Source organism: Bos taurus, chromosome 9, assembly GCF_002263795.3.
Source record: "Bos taurus isolate L1 Dominette 01449 registration number 42190680 breed Hereford chromosome 9, ARS-UCD2.0, whole genome shotgun sequence".
Taxonomy (NCBI): Eukaryota; Metazoa; Chordata; class Mammalia; order Artiodactyla; family Bovidae; genus Bos; species Bos taurus.
In genome coordinates this window covers 31,773,383-31,792,783 of record NC_037336.1, presented here as the reverse complement: position 1 = coordinate 31,792,783, position 19,401 = coordinate 31,773,383, and the positions used below count along the sequence as shown (strand labels likewise).

General features: G+C 37.8%; 1 protein-coding gene across 1 annotated transcript in view; it reads right to left on the bottom strand.

Moving 5' to 3' along the window:
• The window catches only part of MAN1A1 (mannosidase alpha class 1A member 1), a 173,558-nt gene that overhangs the window by 56,446 nt on the left and 97,711 nt on the right, over positions 1-19,401 (bottom strand). Inside the window, exon 6 of the mRNA NM_001205972.1 lies at positions 16,452-16,546. Coding sequence (NP_001192901.1) covers positions 16,452-16,546 — 95 coding nt within the window. The remainder of the gene's footprint in view (positions 1-16,451; positions 16,547-19,401) is intronic.

The following is a 19,401-nucleotide window of genomic DNA, read 5'->3' as shown; positions in this document are numbered from 1 at the left end:
AATGGGAAAGGAACCTGGCTGTGAGAGGGGTCAGAAATATTACAGAAATAGAGTACATAGGATCTGATGACAGACTAACTATCAGAATAAGTATTTCAAGATGTCCTCGGGATGAACTGAGGTTACCGGTATAACAAAAGGTCAGTCTGGAAGCGACACTGGTTTAGGGAAATAATGCAGATGACTTTCAACATTTAAGTTTAGGAGCTATCTGGCACTCAGCAGGATATAGGGATTACATTCTATCGGGAGGACTGGGCTAGAGATTTGGATCAAAGGATGGCTACTGCCACAAATTTAGGACTTAACAATAGAGTATCCAGATGTTTCTATCTAGAGAAGGCTCATAGGCAAGTATCATAACATCTCGATGGAGTGGGGAGGATGAGGTGTAAATAAATAGGTGGTGTGAAAGATGAAGAGGAAAAGACTGATGCCTTGAAGAGTCAATATAAGAGAGGATGCAAAGACCTCCCTCACTGCACAGAGGGCCTGGACACTGTACTGAAAGAGGCAGGAAGAGACTGAGCCACAGAAAAATGCTTTCACCCTTTCTACACCCCTAAGACTCTTAATGAACACAGTTCCAAATTCTGATTATTTTGACATTATCACAAAGATGAGGAGAACATACAGGAGAAGAGTAACTAAGATGGTAGAAGAGAAGAAAGTGTATTTGTAACAAAAAGGGTTGAAAAGAATTCAGGTTCTACATGAAAGACTTAAAAATATATTCCTGTAATTTATCAAAGTATGTCTTTCAGTTTTGATCCCACTTGCAAAATAATTTCTTTTTTTTGGGAAAAAAAGAAAAAAGAATACAGATTCTTTAAAAGAGGATAAAGGGAAGATTTACATAATCCTAGCTCTTACATCCAGATAAGAAAGATGCTATGCATATAATTTTTCATTTTAACTCTTTAGAAAGGAGATTATATTTGTTTACCTTTACTTTTATCTTTAAATAGTGAAAGTGAGTTTAACAAGAGATATAGTTCTAATAGTAGGGTACTGGTGAAATTTCATTCTGGGAGGTATGTGGAATTCTATCAGACCCAATGAATACATTTTTAATAGCCAGGAAGTACTCAATGATCAATACAGCACAAATAGACAAACATGGTGATAGCCTATAATGGTGGTAAAATATCAGGACAGTTTTCTATTCCCTGTCTTTCTGAAAGCGTAAAGTTATTTCTTTTTTCCTTAAAAAAAAAAAATTTTCTTTTTATTCCAATTGTTAACTATTTCAAAAAGAAATCTGAATTATAGAATTGGATATTTATGTCTGTGCCAGATTAGATTAAATCACATTAGTGAAAAATTTAAAACATACATCTATTTGGGACTCCTCTGTAGACTACAGAGAACTGCAGAAGCATAAGGCATTACTATTAGCTTGTCTGGTGGCCTATAGCTTATACACTCATAATTCCTCTTGCTTTCCATCTCCTTCCCTTTACATCTTTTCCTTTAGGATTAACATAATAATAAATGAATTTTGTAGCACCTTTAGTTTGAAAAGAGACCCTAGGCTTTACTGTCTTTGGAAAAACTTGAAAAAGCAAATGTATTATTCTTAATCGATCTATAAATTCCAATTTAAAAATTTCTTTAAAAAACATAAACATGAAATCATTTCTCCTTATAATTCTCAGAAACTCACATGAGTGAATTCTGTAATTTGAAGCCCTTTGACTCTTGTAAAAATTTTGGATACTAGCACTATATCTGTTGCTCCTTTAAAAATACCACTCTTTGAGTACAGACTTACACCTTCAGCCGCTTTGTTGCATAGCTAATCAATATTAAAGATTCATGTCTTGAAGCACTTTCTGACCTATTTCATCTTAAAACCAATAACTCACCTAAAGAAAAGCTCTTGATCTAATTAATAACTTTTTCAGGCACACTTCCATGGTTGGCCCACTTTAAACTGGAGAAAATTAATACCACAAGATTATGCAGTCTTATAATATTTAGATCTAGTTAAAGTAATTTAGAACTTCTCTTGAAGCCAATTTTAAAAATATTCTCAAGAGTAATCTAAACAGGATCAAAGTCCACTTAATATATTAAGACAATATGCCCAATTATAAACTGCCAAATGATAAGACATTGGTCCAGGCTTGATAAAGGCAAATGACATTTAGATATTTATTGTTTATGGCAGCAGCCTTTGAAGCAGAATGCAAAACTCTTAATTAGAGTGCAGGAAGAAACTATCAAAGCTGCTGTTTCTAAATTTTTATCTAAAAGAAAAAAGCTTTATTAAATTAAATATTCAGGTATCCACTATTCCCCTCCCTTGGTGCTTACGTAAAAGGTTTCATATAAAAGATATTCAGAGGTTTCCATAGAGACTCCAAAATGAGGAGAGGTCGGCAGTGGGTCCTTCGCTTGTTCTACAGCTTTCAGGGACTGTGGATGTAGTGGGATTTATCAGCACAGAATGTCACTGATGCAGTTAATTTTAAAATTCAAGATCTCTACACAGTAGAAAAATTATAATATCGTAACAGTTGGTAAAAGGATGGAAAGCGACCACACAAATATTCTGCACTAAACAAGAGATTTCTTTGATTGTCTTGAGGCAAAGTATTTAATTAAGAGTCAAAAGAAATGTGTCCCTATTTGCTGATGTTTTCTAGTATAAGTAGCTGTTTGTAGTTGCTACCTACCAGATAATTAAAAAACAGAAACAAAGAAAAATGGAAGAAAAGAAATAGAAAACATGCTTAACCTATCATTTGAAGATAAAAGTAACATTTGACATGAATAAAAAAAATCTGAATTTGAAAGCAAGTTTTTCTAAGAAAAGATCATTTTGAAATTGGATATTTATGAAAATATGCGTGACTGTGACTCACCTTTAAAATTCATAAAAAATATATCAAATTTATACAAATTGATCAAAATTTGTGTCAAACTTGAGAATGGAATTTGCTATCCTGCTTTAGAATCTTCCAAAGGAAGAGTTCCAGAGGTTTTTCTTATTTTCTATTAGTTTGCAAGAAGAAATAATAAGAAAGACTGAAATTTTCCAGCAGAGTTACAAGAATATTCTTTGCATAATTAAAGAATAGGATTTAAAACAAGCATCATGTTTTTAGATCAGCCAATACCACACTTCTCTCATCAACACAACTTTAAATCTTTTCCATCTGGACAAAATTAAAACCAAGTTGAAATAAACACAGAACAAGAACTTTGAATCACTTACTGTATCACAAGCATTAAGTTGAATTAAAAAAAATCATATGACTCACTAAAAACAAATAAAAATTTATTTCCTCATCTGTATCTTTTTACAATTTTATTTTTTGGAGTGTTTTAAAGTGATCATGACATTAATATTCTGGTATTTGCATATAAAATTTATAAGTAAAAATACATGCTCTGGGGTAAGTGCTCAGAAATATATTACTGATAAGAGAGCAGAAAAGCTTAAAAACCATGGACTTATGGTACTGACATAATTGTGCAGTACAAAATTACATGTAAATAAATGGCTAAAAGTGATATATTTATATAGCATTCACATTAATTTTTCTTGTTAAGGAACCATAATTTTTATACCTCATGATGAATGAAACTGCCATAATTATAGCCCTTATTTTAGAGTATCTCATAACTTAAAGATAACCTTCTTCAGCTGGGCAGTTCCACTGTGTACTTCCCTTTGTGGTCCCAGATGATGACAATTATTATGAAGCCTTTTAATATTTCCCTTGTTTGAGGAATGGCAGAAAGTGAAGAGGAACTAGAAAGCCTCTTGATGAAAGTGAAAGAGGAGAGTGAAAAAGTTGGCTTAAAGCTCAACATTCAGAAAACGAAGATCATGGCATCTGGTCCCATCACTTCATGGGAAATAGATGGGGAAACAGTGGAAACAGTGTCAGACTTTACTTTTTTGGGCTCCCAAATCACTGCCGATGGTGATTGCAGCCATGAAATTAAAAGACGCTTACTCCTTGGAAGGAAAGTTATGACCAACCTAGATAGCATATTCAAAAGCAGAGACATTATTTTGCCAACAAAGGTCTGTCTAGTCAAGGCTATGGTTTTTCCTGTGATCATGTATGGATGTGAGAGCCAAAGAATTGATGCTTTTGAACTGTGGTGTTGGAGAAGACTCTTGAGAGTCCCTTGGACTGCAAGGAGATCCAACCAGTCCATTCTAAAGGAGATCAGTCCTGGGTGTTCATTGGAAGGACTGATGCTAAAGCTGAAACTCCAATACTTTGGCCATCTCATGTGAAGAGTTGACTCACTGGAGAAGACTCTGATGGTGGGAGGGATTGGGGACAGGAGGAGAAGGGGATGACAGGGATGAGATGGCTGGATGGCATCACCAACTTGATGGAGATGGGTTTGAGTAAACTCCAGGAGTTGGTGATGGACAGGGAGGCCTGGTGTGCCTGTGATTCATGGGGTCGCAAAGAGTCGGACACGACTGAGCGACTGAACTGAAGTGAACTGAACTGATGAGTTTTAAGGGATTCCCAGGGGACACTAGTGGTAAAGAACCTGCTTGCCAATTCAGGAGATATAAGAGACATGGGTTAGATCCCTGGGTCAGGAAGATCCCCCGGAGGAGGGCATGGCAACCCATTCCAGTATTCTTGCCTGGGAAACCCCATGGACAGAGGATCCTGAAAGGCTACAGTCCATGGGGTTACACAGAGTCAGACATGACTGAAGCAACTTAGCACACAGGCATGCATGAGTTCTGTGGGGAGAAGTCTCACCCAGGGAGCGGATGAGCCGCCTGGGAACCCTCTTCCCAATCAGAACTCCAGATGTGCTGTGACACAGGACTTCCTAGTGCTGATTAAGTCTGGATGTTGGTCAAAACCCAATCTGGTGATGTATCCTCTATCTTCTGTTTGATCCATGGGTTGGGAAGACCCCCTGGAGAAGGGAAAAGGCTGCCCACTCCAGTATTCTGGCCTGGAGAATTCCGTGGACTGTATAGTCCGTGGGGTCACAAAGAGTCAGACATGACCTACCAACTACACACACACAGATATACATATTATACTCACACACATAAAGAGACATACACTCGTTTACTTGAAAATCCATTCTTCTCTCCTAACTTAAACACAGGTGATATGGACAGCTACCATAAAGATGTCAGGGTTCTGAAATTCCATAATGATCCCCTCTTTTGTATCTAAAAGACCTCCAACTTCTCAAGTGTCTAAGGGCCTGTCATAAACATCCTTGTAAAATTGATACTATTTATTAATAGCATTTAAGAAATGAGAAAGCCAAGGCTGAGAGAAAGAAGAGATGTGATCCCATTATTTTTAAATAAAAGTTATACTCAGTAAACACAGCATCTTAAACATATAGTTTGATGTATTTTTGAGAAATAAATCACACTGTTAATGTAGCAGAATTGGGACTTATGTTCCTATTCCTTCTGCTGCCATTTTCTTACACACAATCAGCCAAGTTATAGAAACTGGCAGTGTCAGATACTAAAAAATTATGGCACATATGTAATTCATAATTCATTTATTTTCCAAAGTCCATTTGTAGAGTGCTGGCCCCAAAAAATCACTACTCTGACAGCAGTTTGGGACAGAGAGAGTGGGACAGGACATTCCCTAGCTCTCTAAGGAGAGAGGGTACCAACCCCAGGGTCTAGGCACAGAAAATACAAGTGAGAGAACACAAGAATGTATAACAGGTTTGTCCAAAGCATACAGAAGATCATTTATAAAATCATATGCTTTAAGGGTCTGGCAAGTAGATTCACTGACCTTTGAAAGAAATGCAGTCATATTTTAAAAGAAAGAAACACAAAAAATCCAAGCTCTTTGTACAGTGTATTCACACACAGCTATACGAATGATATCCACCTTAAAACAGCTTATGTAACTTTTATTGTACTTCCAGGGGGATAGAATAGATTTATGCTTAAAATTTTGGAAAAACTGCTCACTGATAAAGCCATTATAGTAATTGCACTGGGTCTGTTTATTAATTTGTCACAATTAAGTCAATAAGAGCTTTACTAATGTCCTATTACTTGATTAGTTTTGAAAGTGATTATCTTAAGAACTAGACTTAATTGGAAGCCTCTCAATTTACAAGGTACATTAAACTCTCAGTAGCATCTTAAGATTATTCAACATATGCAGGTCAATTACCAGTAATCACTGTTTTGTACAAATGTTCCATAAAAACTATAGCATGACATGACAAAGAGGGAAAGTGAGATTTAATTAATAATGCCAGACTCCAATTGACATTTCCAGGATAAAAGGGCAACATGAGCATTCATATAAAGTCTTCCTGAAAGTGGGTCTGTTACTAAAAATCAAATAATGGAAAGCTAGCAACTCTACACCTTATGGATGAAGATAATTTGTCATGATTGCTAAATCACCAAATTGCACTGCCTCTACTCATGCCCAGCTGCATATTAATTTCCAGATTAGTAAATTACAATTAATTCTTACTATTGCTCTACCACTTTTCCAGTTAATAAGAGAGACTTCAATTAATCATTGTTCATCCCCATTTTCAGAACAGATTAACTACAGCTATTACTGCATAAGCAAGAAACCTGGAGTGGTTAATGTATTCACCAAGACTGTGAGGTCTTTAAAAACATTTTATATTGCCCTTCCAATTTTGACTCAAAGATGCAATGTGGTTAGTTGAATATTTACAATGACTACAATTATAAGGTCTAAGAAAGTACCTTGAGACCTAGGCTGATTTGCAAATACCTATTCAAACAATTTCATAACTTTTAAATTAAACTTTATTAGATATTTGAAAGGTCTGCCCCACAGTAACAACATGAGCCTGGTCTTGAGATTCATCACAGGAAAACTGCTGCTTCATTAAAAACCTGGGATTGTAGCTCCTTGAGAAAACCATTCCACTGCTGACTTGTAAAGGCACCCTATGAATTATGTGTTCTGACTTGTTCCTAATCTAAGTTCTGTACACAGAATACATTTCAAATTGCCAAAGCTGATTTGCCACCAATTGTGTGAACACAGTGAACAAAGCTGAATCTGCAAAACACTAGTTCTGTGCATTTGAAAATCTTGAGATGAAAGGCGCTTTGAGTTTGTTGCATTCAAATAACTGTAATTGCCCTTAAACAAAAATTTCCTGGTGCGTTAACCACTTAAATGGTGGGGATGCTATGGGGAAAGTCATGGTCATATTTAACCATCCAATTCCATGGATTTTGTGCCAAGAATCTATCTGCCTAAAATAGAAGAGTGAGGAAGGTCTCTTAACAGACTTCCTACATACCACAAGTCCTTTTTTAAAGGGTTTTAAGCAATCCTCTTAGGATAGATTGTCTCTAAATTGCCTACACATCACCTCTGATACATTTCTGGACTTTACACATTTGCTGTAATTGAGCTTTAGAGGCAGGACATTATGAAAATATACAAAAAATATTTTTTCAATATCTAATCCATGCGTGCGTGCATGCTAAGTCACTTCTGCCATATCTCATTCTCTGTGACCCTGTGGACTCATAGCCTGCCAGCCTCCTCTGTCTATGGGATTCTCAGGCGAGAATATTGGAATGGGTTGCCATGTCCTTCTCCAGGGGATCTTCCCGACCAACCCAGGGGTTGAACCTACATCTCTTACCATGGTGAGTAAGATAGCCAGTTTATTCCATTCACAGGTCATTTTTCTGTCCCTGTCCTACCAGAAGCACACAGAGGGGTCTATGGCAGATGTGGATTCATGGAGAAAGGGTGGGTGATGTGCAGAGGTTAGGAGGACTGTTAGCACCTGTGTTCAGAGACAGATTACATCTGCTTCTTCCTCCAGTGAACAAAAGACACTGAAAACCCCATTTACCTGGGCATTAAGTTCAATTATGACCAGAGGAATGGGATAAAAGGGAACAGTCTGCCTACCTTTAGGCTCTTCAAATTCCGTCTGCCTCACGATGCATGACTAAGAAACAGCAAAGCATCTTTTGCTCAGGATTGCTCGTCCCTTAAGTCCCAATAAAAGAGGCTATACACAAAGTACATTTAAATTAAGTGCTGCCACCCTTACTGTCCACTTGGAATAAATACATGCCTTGAGCTTGGTCAAGCCACTGAGTATCTGGCATGGACTTAGTGATCTGAAGCTTCCCGAGAGGATTCAGAAAAACCCTAGATTCCCTCTTCCTCTGGTGGAAGGATAACCTTAGCCTCTTTTTCATGGGTGTGGAATGTCCTCAGGTATAAGAACTGGTTGCCAGCTGCTGTTAATAAAGTTGCTTTGCCTTGAAGCAATGAGAAGGTTCTTCTTTTTACAGTTACCCTGAGGTCCTTAATTAAAAATGCCTTTTTTTTCTCCTTCTATGCTAAAATGGCCCAAATCTTGCTTTCTAGTCTTACGGGATTAAAAAATATATATTGCAAGGGGACAAAGGCGATGCAAACTCTTTTTTGGTAATTAATGTTTGGAATTAGCTGTTTTCTAGAAGAAGCAACAAACTGCTTGGGGATAAGTGAAAATACTGGGCAATTATTAACAAGAGTGAATTAATCATAGAACTCTTCCCCCCTCCTGATCCAACCCCTCACTTTCACCCTACGGAACTTTGGAATTGACTGTCCCTCTGAGCAGCTCTGAGATTTAAGAATCTAAACAGCTTGGGCGTCTCAGTCAATTCTTCTATTACAGTGCTTCTCAAAGTGTGGTCCTAGGACCAGAAGCATCAATCAACCTCTGCATCAGCTGGGACCTGGTTGGTGTTGTTCAGTTGCCAAGTTGTGGTGACCCCATGGATTGCAGCATGCCATGCTTCCCTGTCCCTCACCACCTCCTGGAGTCTGCCCAAGTTCATGTCCACTGCATCAGTGATGACAATGTAAATTATCATACCCGACCAAAAACCTGCCCAATCACAAACTCTGTGGGTGAGGCCCAGCAACAAGAGTTTTAACAAGCCTTCTAAGCAATTCTTGAGGCTTCCCAGGTGGCTCAGTGGTAAAGAATCTGCCTGTGAATGCAGGAGACACAGGGGATGTGGGTTTGTTTCCTGGGTCAGGAAAATCCCCTGGAGGAGGAAATGGCAACCCATCCCAGTACTCTTGCCTGGAGAATCCCATGGATAGAGGAGCCTGGTGGGCTACAGTCTATAGGACTACAAAGAACTGGATAAGACTGAGCATGTATGCATGCTAAGCAATTCATACAGACTCTAAATGTCGAGAATCATTGCTCTATTAGAGCTGGGTGTTTTCAAATCAATTGTCTATTTATTTCAATAGTTAAATTGGCCATCAATGGGGAAGGAAACGTTTCCAAAGGTAACTGAAAACAGAAATGAATCTATACTTAGGATAAAAATATTAGACTTCCAGCAGTGATTATCAACCCTAGATTAATAATGGAATGGCTGAAGAGCCTTAAAATATGCAAGGATCTTACTCCAAGCCAACTGAAACAGAATGGAGGATAGAGAGGTAGTGATGATATTTAAAAAATGCACAAGTTAGTGGAAAGCACAGGGAAGGCTGAGAATCACTGATAGAATATAACTACAGTAGTCAGACCCTTACTAGAAGTAGGACAGCCTAAGAACTAGAAAATAGGGTGATGTGGATGTTTCTAGCAAAAATATATATACATTTTTATAGACTCATGTCATATTAATTAAGCACTAACTGGCATGTGGGACTTGGGAAAATAACATTACATTTTATTGGCTCACATGCTTCTTAAACCTCATAGGTTTAAGTTCCTCTTTCTAGTAGAGAAAATTCACCAATAAATATAATTTGAGAGAAGTATCTGGGTTTTGACCCTACAGGCTGATTCTAAAATAATTTTCAAAATAATATATGTTGGAGCATAAAGCCCCACAATCCTACATGGACTATGGGGACACATTCTCTCCACACTTCTAGATGGTTCTACTAATACCAATTCCATTTCTGACCTAGAAAAATGGGACTTGAGTTTGAGAATGGATTAGAAGCACTGAATGACTTAAAAACAGAAGATTACCATAAAAAGGCATCAAAACCAAGTCAGTTTTAGTTATGTATTATTTTATTGCTCTATACACACACTATTTTATAGTGAACATTTAGAACAAGGCCATAAATTAATAATTTAAATTTATATTTATTTTACAGCACTCTGCAATGACTAATCTTCTTTTACATATTAATTCACTAGATTTTCACAAAAAATGCCTTATGAGGTCATCAGGACAGATACTATTATTGTGGCTATTTTAGTTTTACTTATGAGAAGAGAAACTCAATTAAGTGAATTATCCAAGGCCAACCTGGTGCAAAGAACTGACACATTTGAAAAGACCCTGATGCTGGGAAAGATTGAAGGCAGGAGGAGAAGGGGACGATAGAGGATGAGATGGTTGGATGGCATCACCGACTCGATGGACATGAGTTTGAGTAAGCTCCCGGAGTTGGTGATGGACAGGGAGGCTTGGTGTGCTGCAGTCCATGGGGTTGCAAAGAGTCAGACACGACTGAGCGACTGAATTGAACTGAACTGAACTGAAGAGCTATCCTGACAATATTAACAAGTAGCAACTTTAACTTTGATATTTTGATGTCTGATATTAGTAACTTTATGCATGTAAGTTTCAAACCTCAAAATATGGTTATTTTTATTTCCAGAAGAGTTCAGTTCAGTCGCTCAGTCACTCAGTCATGTCTGACTCCTTGTGACCCCATGAACCGCAGCACACCAGGCCTCCCTGTCCATCACCAACTCCCAGAGTTTACCCAAACCCATGTCCATTGAGTCAGTGATGCCATCCAACCATCTCATCTTCTGTCGTCCCCTTCTCCTCCTGCTCTCAATCTTTCCCAGCGTCAGGATCTTTTCAAATGAGTCAGCTCTTTGCATCAGGTGGCCAAAGTATTGGAGTTTCATCTTCAACATCAGTCCTTCCAATGAACACCCAGGACTGATCTCCTTTAGGACGGACTGGTTGGATCTCCTTGCAGCCCAAGGGACTCTCAAGAGTCTTCTTCAATACCACAATTCAAAAGCAGAAGAGTATAAATGGCCAAATGGATTAAAACAGATAAAAGAGGGAAACCCAATAAAATATCCAATCAGAAAAAATAAAAACATAGTTTAGCATAAATACTTGGAAAGACTAACTTCTTTTTTACTTTTCTAGAGTTAGTAAAACTTATTTTCGAATTCTTAACAGATCCATAAAACATATAAAAGATAAACTATAAGACATAGCTCTAATTTTATACTTAGGCTATATAACTGCTACAAAACATGTCTAGGATAACTAAGTACTATTTTGCTTCTTAGAATATTAGCAAATCATTAAATAAGTTTGATCTCCTCGGGGCAGAAAATTTGTTTCTTGATTTTTTTTTTATATTTTTATTATGATGTTAAACTATAGAATTGTATTCTGCTTTATTTTAAAACAATATGCCTCTTTCAAATCTAAAACCAGATACTTTAAAAAATGGTTAGCAAATTTAAAAATGTAGATGTTTATATATTAATGTCAGGTAAAAATGCAGGGAGACATATGGAAAATACTTTTTAAAATATTTAACCTGATTAGTCTGTCTTTCATAGTTTGTGTCTATTAAAACTAATTATGATTTAATATTCAAGCATTTTATACCACCGAAGTATTAAGAAACCCCAAATGGGGGTTTATTACAATACACAAACTACCTACTTCATAAAGGATAATGTTTCACTATTAGAAAACATTAAGCTATGTACTATTCTTAATTAAGCCCCCATTTCTGTTAAAGTAAAGTAATTTGCAATTTAATTATTATAATACAAGCTAAAATGTAACTAATGACATAGTATACATTTGTGTTGGATAATTAGAGTAGTCAGTAAATAAAGCTTTACAAAGCAGGAAATAAAAACAGGTGAGGGAGTTGTGGCTCCTTCATGGCCTTGCTTGGGCTTCCCTGGTGGCTCAGACAGTGAAGAAGCTGCCTGCGATGCAGGAGACCTGGGTTCAATCCCTGGATTGGGAAGCTCCCCTGGAGAAGGGAATGGCAGTCCATTCCAGTATTCTTGCCTGGAAAATTCCATGGACAGAGGAGCCTGGCAGGCTATAGTCCATGGGGTCACGAAGAGTTGGACACGACTGAGTGACTAACACATGTCGCCTTGCTTACTAATGAGAATTGGAGTAGAGATCAGTCACTTGGCAGCATGTTTCCCTGACGTGTGCAATAAAAGCACATGCTGTAGACAGATCTGCTAACCTAATATAACCACCAGGTGAGTGTCTGTTCAGGGAAATCCACAAAGAGAAACAACTGATGGAACAGTATAAACTAAAACTCACTCACAGGAAAGACAGAATAATCACTAGGAATACCCAGACTATATGCTCTGTGATATAAATGAGTAATGGGAATATTAAACATACTTTTTAAAAGTAAAAACACTCTTTAGAAAACTTCAAATGACTACATTTATTCTATTTAGGCTTAAATTATAACTAGAAATATGGAAATGGTGAAACATTTGATTTTACAAACCACAGAAGTGATTTTTCTTCTTTAGGTTGGGAAAAAAAAAAATGCATAGAGCCTCTTACTAGTAGTACTAACAAGATCAGACATCAGATTTTGACATTTTCACAGTAGCGAAATTGAGTTCTACCAAAATCTAATCTGTGAAAAAGGCAATGTTTTCCTTTTACCAGAGGTGTTACATAACGTACACATTTTCCTTCTACTACTGTACTGATGAAACAAGCATGCTATTCTAATCAGGTACTGTGTGTAACACCCAGGTGTTTGTACAATCAAATTACCACTTACTATTAATTCATAATTTCAATTCACTTACAACTTCATATAGCAACTCTTGAATTAGGAATTTATTATAGATGTACCAGAAGAGATAATTAAAAACATTTTTTTTGTGTGTGAACAGATTTTTTGGGACAGACTTTCTCATGTAGGATATGCGTAAATTATTTAGATTCTCTGCTATTCTCAGTTTGCACAAATACTGAAATCTAATTTGGTTTATTGGTGTTTTGGCTCCAAATACATAAACCTCCCAAATTCAAAATACTGCTTGCTTTAAGTTCAAACTGATAAAACCTGCACACTAGAGGAATGTGAACAGATAATACCAGTAAATTCACATTTCTGTTAACCTATAGGTGCTGGCAAAGAGTAGCCTCCATAACTATTTTCAAAACTGACATGGAAGAGCAGAATTATGTTACAGACAGCATATTGTGGCTCTCCCATCATAATTATTGCCAAGAGTTTCAAAGCCAGTCAATGGTGAATAAGGGGCTGTTCTAAACAGCATTCTTGAACACTTTTTTTCCTCTTAGCATCCTTCCATTGATACTTCCTAAGTTTAAGAAGGTAATTAAGAAAATATTATTTTGCCAGATATATTTTTCCCCACCTCTTTCGAAACTTCAGTAGTGACAGGTTTCAAAAAACTAGAAAATAAGCTCCAAACCTGCTGTCCCTCGTCCTCTGGCCCATACTGTGAAAATACAGAGATTCAGAGAAAACAGCAGATATGCACTGGGTGACATCAATAACACGTCCGGAAATGTAATTATTGCAGATTAATATCAAATGCTGGTTTGGTTCCCTAGAGAGAACATTCTTCAAGACGATAAATCAAGCTGATTGGGCAAAGGGTAGGATGAATTTCAGTGGGTCGGTATTACTATTAATTTTGCCAAGGCTTATTGTGTAAATTGTGTTCTTGCCTGGAGAATCCCAGGGACAGGGGAGCCTGATGGGCTGCCGTCTATGGGGTCGCACAGAGTCGGACACGACTGAAGCGACTTAGCAGCAGCATTGTGTAAATTTGGGTAAGTCACTGCTATTTAGTAAATGAGACTGAGAGTGGATAAAATAATAAAAAATTCATACAGGTTGCCAGGAAGAAGTTAAGAGTGTTCCTGTCAGTTGTAAAATGGTTACCTAATTTCCTCTAGTTCAACATGAAAACATCATAGAATACACAAATGAAATGGCACATTATTTCTGACCCAAAATAATTTTCCTGTAATACTTAAAAATCAAATAAAAGTTCTAAAGTACAGTACTGTAAAATAATGTACAATACTGTAAATTTGAAATAAGGTCTGATAAAAAAAAGGTAAAACCCCAGTTAATGAATTTTCAGGAGATATAAAGATAACAAAGGATTCAGTACTGAATAGTTTTTAGAAATATTTCTTTATGTGTTGAAAAAATATCTCCACTGTACACAAAGGATAGATTTAACTAAGGAAAAAATCCTCTCGGCTGTAAAAATAAACACTATGTTAAATATGTTTTAAAAGAATCTAATTTCTTATGAGTATTTCAAGAGAGGGTAGAACTAATTAAATGATATCAGCACCTTATAATAACTGACTTAACTTTTGCAAAGATGTAGACCCACACCTCAATTAGTTTTAAGAGTCTTTATCTAATTCCATTATCTTCCACAAAGCAATAAGAACTACCTCTATAGCATCCTGGGCTTCCCAACAGCTCAACGGGTAAAGAATCTCCCTGTAACGCGGGAGACACAAGAGATGCAGGTTCAGTCTCTGGGTCAGGAAGAGGTCCTGGAGAAGGAAAGGGCAACCCACTCCAGTATTCTTGCCTAGGAAATCCCATGGACAGAGGAGCCTGGTGGGATACAGTCCATGGAGTCACAAAGAGTCAGACACAACTGGAGCAACTTAGTATGCATGTACACACTTAGAACCAGGTCTCTTGGGAACCAGTTAAGTCAGTGGGTTATTATGCCCATATCATTCCTCTCAGAGGGTGGGGAAAATACGTGTTAAATGTGCACGAGGTTTTCATAACTAGATCTTATTTCAAGCATTAGAGAAGTTTCTAGGTCTGAATACTATCTGTATACTATCTGAATACAAAGTCTGAGGATATGGACAGTATTATAGGTGATCCACATGAGCCAAATAAAAAGTTCACAGATCTCTAATACCATGCTGCTCAAGCCAAGCATATATACCCACTTCCACCTTAAGATACTGGAACATGTGCCATGATCCCCAAGCTAACAGAGAAAGCCGGAGGAACCCAAAGGGAAGAATGAATCCTGAGATATCACGTTATACAACAGAAAGCAACTTCAACTTAACATGGCCCAGGGTGTGAACTCTGCCCGTCTCATCACCTCAACACCTTGGCCTCTGCCCCAAACACACGCACGCACACATACAGAGACATACACACATAAAATTATAGATAGGTACAGGGTGATTTCAAGGTATAGATATAACATATAGACAAAGCGTGACATTTAACTGATACATTAGCCAATTAATTTCATGATTTTCCATGATTAATTGGAAGGAATTAATGTCACTAAAGGAAGGAATGTCACTAGAATAAATAATTAAGGAAAAATGTGCATTAATCTTGCCAAGTCGCCCTGTGCATCCTCTTGGCTTTTCTAACATAAGAAAGCCATTTAACTTTTGCCTATGAATCCATGCATCTGAGTACTCTGGCTCTACCATTTACACACGGCATGATGTTAGGCAAATAACTGTCTCTGTGACTCAAGTTCCTGATTAATGAAATGGATATAACAGTAGTACTGACTTTATTGGGTTGCTGTTAGGATTAAATGTGGTAAAGTGTCTACACAAAACTTCATATTTTATGATGACCAAACAGCTGTCATTATCATCATCACAAAGAGACACGTGCAATTACTTATTTATAGGGAAGAAGGAGTTAGAAGGAAGCTTAAGATAAAACTATTAACAAAATGCTCAGGCTATCATGAAAATTCAAACTATTAATACTTCCTGGGAGAATATGAAAAATTTGGTTAGCCCAAGTTTTTCTTGGGGCCCCATTCCTATGAACTTGGCATGCCAGGGTTCTCCACCCACATGGGATGAGGAGGATGGATTGATCTGGGTCAGTGGAGCAGTTCCCTTCCCTCCTTATAACTGTGGGTGAGCAGCCTCAGATGTACCCAGTCTCAGTTATACTTAGTTCATTGCATGGTTGTTCCACATGTTGTATCTGCTGATCTACATCTTGTATTATGCTGATTGATCTACATGTTATATCTTGGCAATGTCTCTGACCAGCAGCTTAATTGATGGAAGTGATCTAGGAACCGGCTTCTTTTGAGAGTGAAAAGCTTTGATGATAAAGGGATGTTTTTGTAATTTATGGCGAGACAGTATCATTGACGCAATGTCACCATGAAATAGTGAAAACCTTGAATCCTGTCTCATGCGGATGACTCTCTTGAGGTCATTTGATCTCACGATGGGAACCCATGGAACACTGAAAAACACTAATAACTTCCACACAAGGACATATGCCAAGACTCCCAATGGTGTCAGTCATCAATACCATTCAAGTAAATATCCATCTGGTGTCTGTTTGTTAGACCACAATCTTGACTATTTCAACTTAAAACACGTTGAAAATGAAGAGTTTTACCTTTTTATATTCAGCAATGCCCAAGGTATTCCAGAGGGTGTTTGAAATGCAGGTAGCAATTTTACCCCAAGTTCCACTGCTTTCTTTCGAAATATCTGAAAAGTTAAACAGTTAAGTAAGCTACTGTTGTAAGAAAAACAAAATGTGCTACTCTACTATCCCACATTGAGTACATTTCTAACTAACATTAAAAAAAAAAAAGTGTTTCTGAAATTAATGGAATTACCCAGGAAAGTAAGAATGGTCCAGGGGCCACTGTGCTGTAGAGTATTTATTACCAATGCTGGTTGCACACTAGACTCATGTGAGGAGACCTGAATAATACTGACGTCTTGGTAGTGCTCCTGATGTTCTAATTTCTATGGCGTGGGGGCTCCCAGATCAGAACTTCTTAAAGCACCACCTGTGATGTCAAGTGATTCCAATGTGCATGCCCAGGGGAGAACTGCTGCTGCCGGTTAAGTCTTGGCCTGAAAATCCCAAGTTCTGGTCCTGTTCTGGTTTCACTTATTTACTAGGGCACAGAGAAGGGGGAAGTTGTAAAAAGATATATTATCTTACAAGTAATCTGTAAGTCCTCTTATCCCTCTGCAGTTTTAACTTCCTCTTATGGTTAAGTGCAGGTGATACGGAAAAGACAAAGTTAAAATAGGTACAAATTCTGCCCAGAATTTAGTAAAGAAGGCAATGTATGAACATAGATATCTGACACACAGATAAAATGAGAGCCTGACATAAAGTCATCTAAGAGTTCCGATGAGTTCAGCAAGGCTGCACGGCATTTAGATGAGGATTGTATGCAGCATGTAATGGGGGGTTCATAATTCCAGAGGCAGGCTGAGAAGGAGAGGGAGCACTGTGAAGGCATCAGTGTTAAGCACTGATGCAGGCAAGTGCGGGGCTGCAGAAGAAATGGACCAGGTCAGCTTCCCTGTCCAAAGCAAGAGGGAATACTGGTAAATGAGGTCTGGTATGCACAGCATGGGCCCAAATCACAAAGGGTCATAAATATAAGGTTAAGAATCTTACTCCATTAAAATGGAAAAATATTGAAAGTTTCGAGCAGCCAGTTCACTTGATCAGAACTGTGCTTTAGGAAGATTAAACGACATCCAGTCACAGTTTTAGATCCAAAGAAAAGCACCAATTTATTCACTGAAGGAAGGACCGCTACAGCGTTCCCTGCTCGAGCTGTGGCCACTAGCGGATGCCTTGTCCCTTCTCCTTGCCACGCTGTATGACTGAGTGTGGTGGGCTGGGAACTTACTATTTCTTCCTGTCTCTTCCTCAAACGAGAGAGATGTGAGAAAAGCTACGGGAACCCTGAAAAGCATGGACAATGAGCAAAGTCCTCTTCCAGCCTGAGAAGGGGTTCATTAAAGCCATGGTCAAAGAAGCCTCTTGTGGCTTCTCCAGAGGCAAGGCTTCCAGTCCTTGGAACTCCTGCTGCAAGACCTAAGCCCCCCACAGAGAAGTCTAGGCACTGGGGCTTCTGGACTGAGAAGAATCCAGTGATACCAATATTGATGCTGCTTCTGAAACCCTACTCTTTTGGAAACTAACTCCTACTCTGTAATGAAAGTTGAGAAAATAATGAGTTTTAATGTAAGAATTTGGCTGACAGTCAATCTAGATAAACTAGCATTCCTGGAATACAAATGAGGACAAAGACATTTGTGGTATATAAGGCACTAAAGAAACAGAGATATCATTTTCCCCATAAAATATTATTATAACTCTTTGAAGTAGACAATTTACTGTTTTAACAGCTGATAGTGAATGGAAGAAGAAGAGAAAGAAAATAAGCCAAAAGGTATATTCTTTCTTTCCAGTCTCTTAGTCTAGAGAATTCCAAGTTCTCTTCTGCTGTAAGGAATTATCCAATCACTGCCCAGCCATCTGCCAACTTTCTAGTTTCCACCCAACTTTTAAAACTGTTAATTAATTAACTCCTTTACAAGAAACTTACATAAGACTGGAAGTCAGACTTGTAATTAAAACACCATCATGGATATTATAGCCATATGGCTCGGGAGTTGAGGGCTCAGGCTTTGGAAACACAATGCCTGCGTTGGAATCTCAGTTCTCCTTCAAATTGGGTAATCTTGGGCAAACTGCTTAATCTACCTATGCCCAAACTTCCTCCTCTATAAAATGGGGATGGCCATGTCCAAGGCCAACTTCCCTAGTTCCATCACTGACACTACTGTTCAGCCAGTCCCTGGGGCATGAGAGAGCACACATTCTGACTTTCATCACCCTTCGGTTATTAAACATCAACATCGAAGTTCCCAGAAACATCTCATCTATGGCTCATTCCCTTTCCGTGATGTGAACACAGTCCATATCTTCATTACCAGGGGCATGGCAGCAAAGAAGGTCTTCCTACCTAGGCTCCCATTCTCCAGGATTTCCCTTCCTATCGACATTAGCCTCTATCTATTTTACCATGTTTTTCTTTTTATCATGTGATTTTCTTATTCAAGAAACCATCATGATTCCCTCTGTTGTGTAAAACGTCAAGTCAAAAACTAACATACTGGCTAATCTACTGACCTCTATGAATCCGACCATCTATTATCTTCCGTTTTTACAAAGGCCATCCTGGCTCCAGCTTGAGTCTTCAGGGTCTCAAGTACTCATTCAAGTTCAGTCTACCTTAGTATCTTTAAAAAAAATTTTTTTTTTCCTTCAGATCTAGTGAGATATAATTGACATACAACGTTGTGTTAAGTTTAAGATGTAACACGATTATTTGATACATGTAGATATTGTGAAACGATTCCATAATGAGGTCAGTTACTCTCATCCTCTTGCGTAACTATCTTCCGTATGCATGTATCATGCCAGTTTAATATATTTATTTACACGGTTTTCTCATCCTAAAACACACAGTGCTGTCTCCAGTTGGCTAATCCAAACTCACCCATTCTCCAGGCCAAGGTATTTA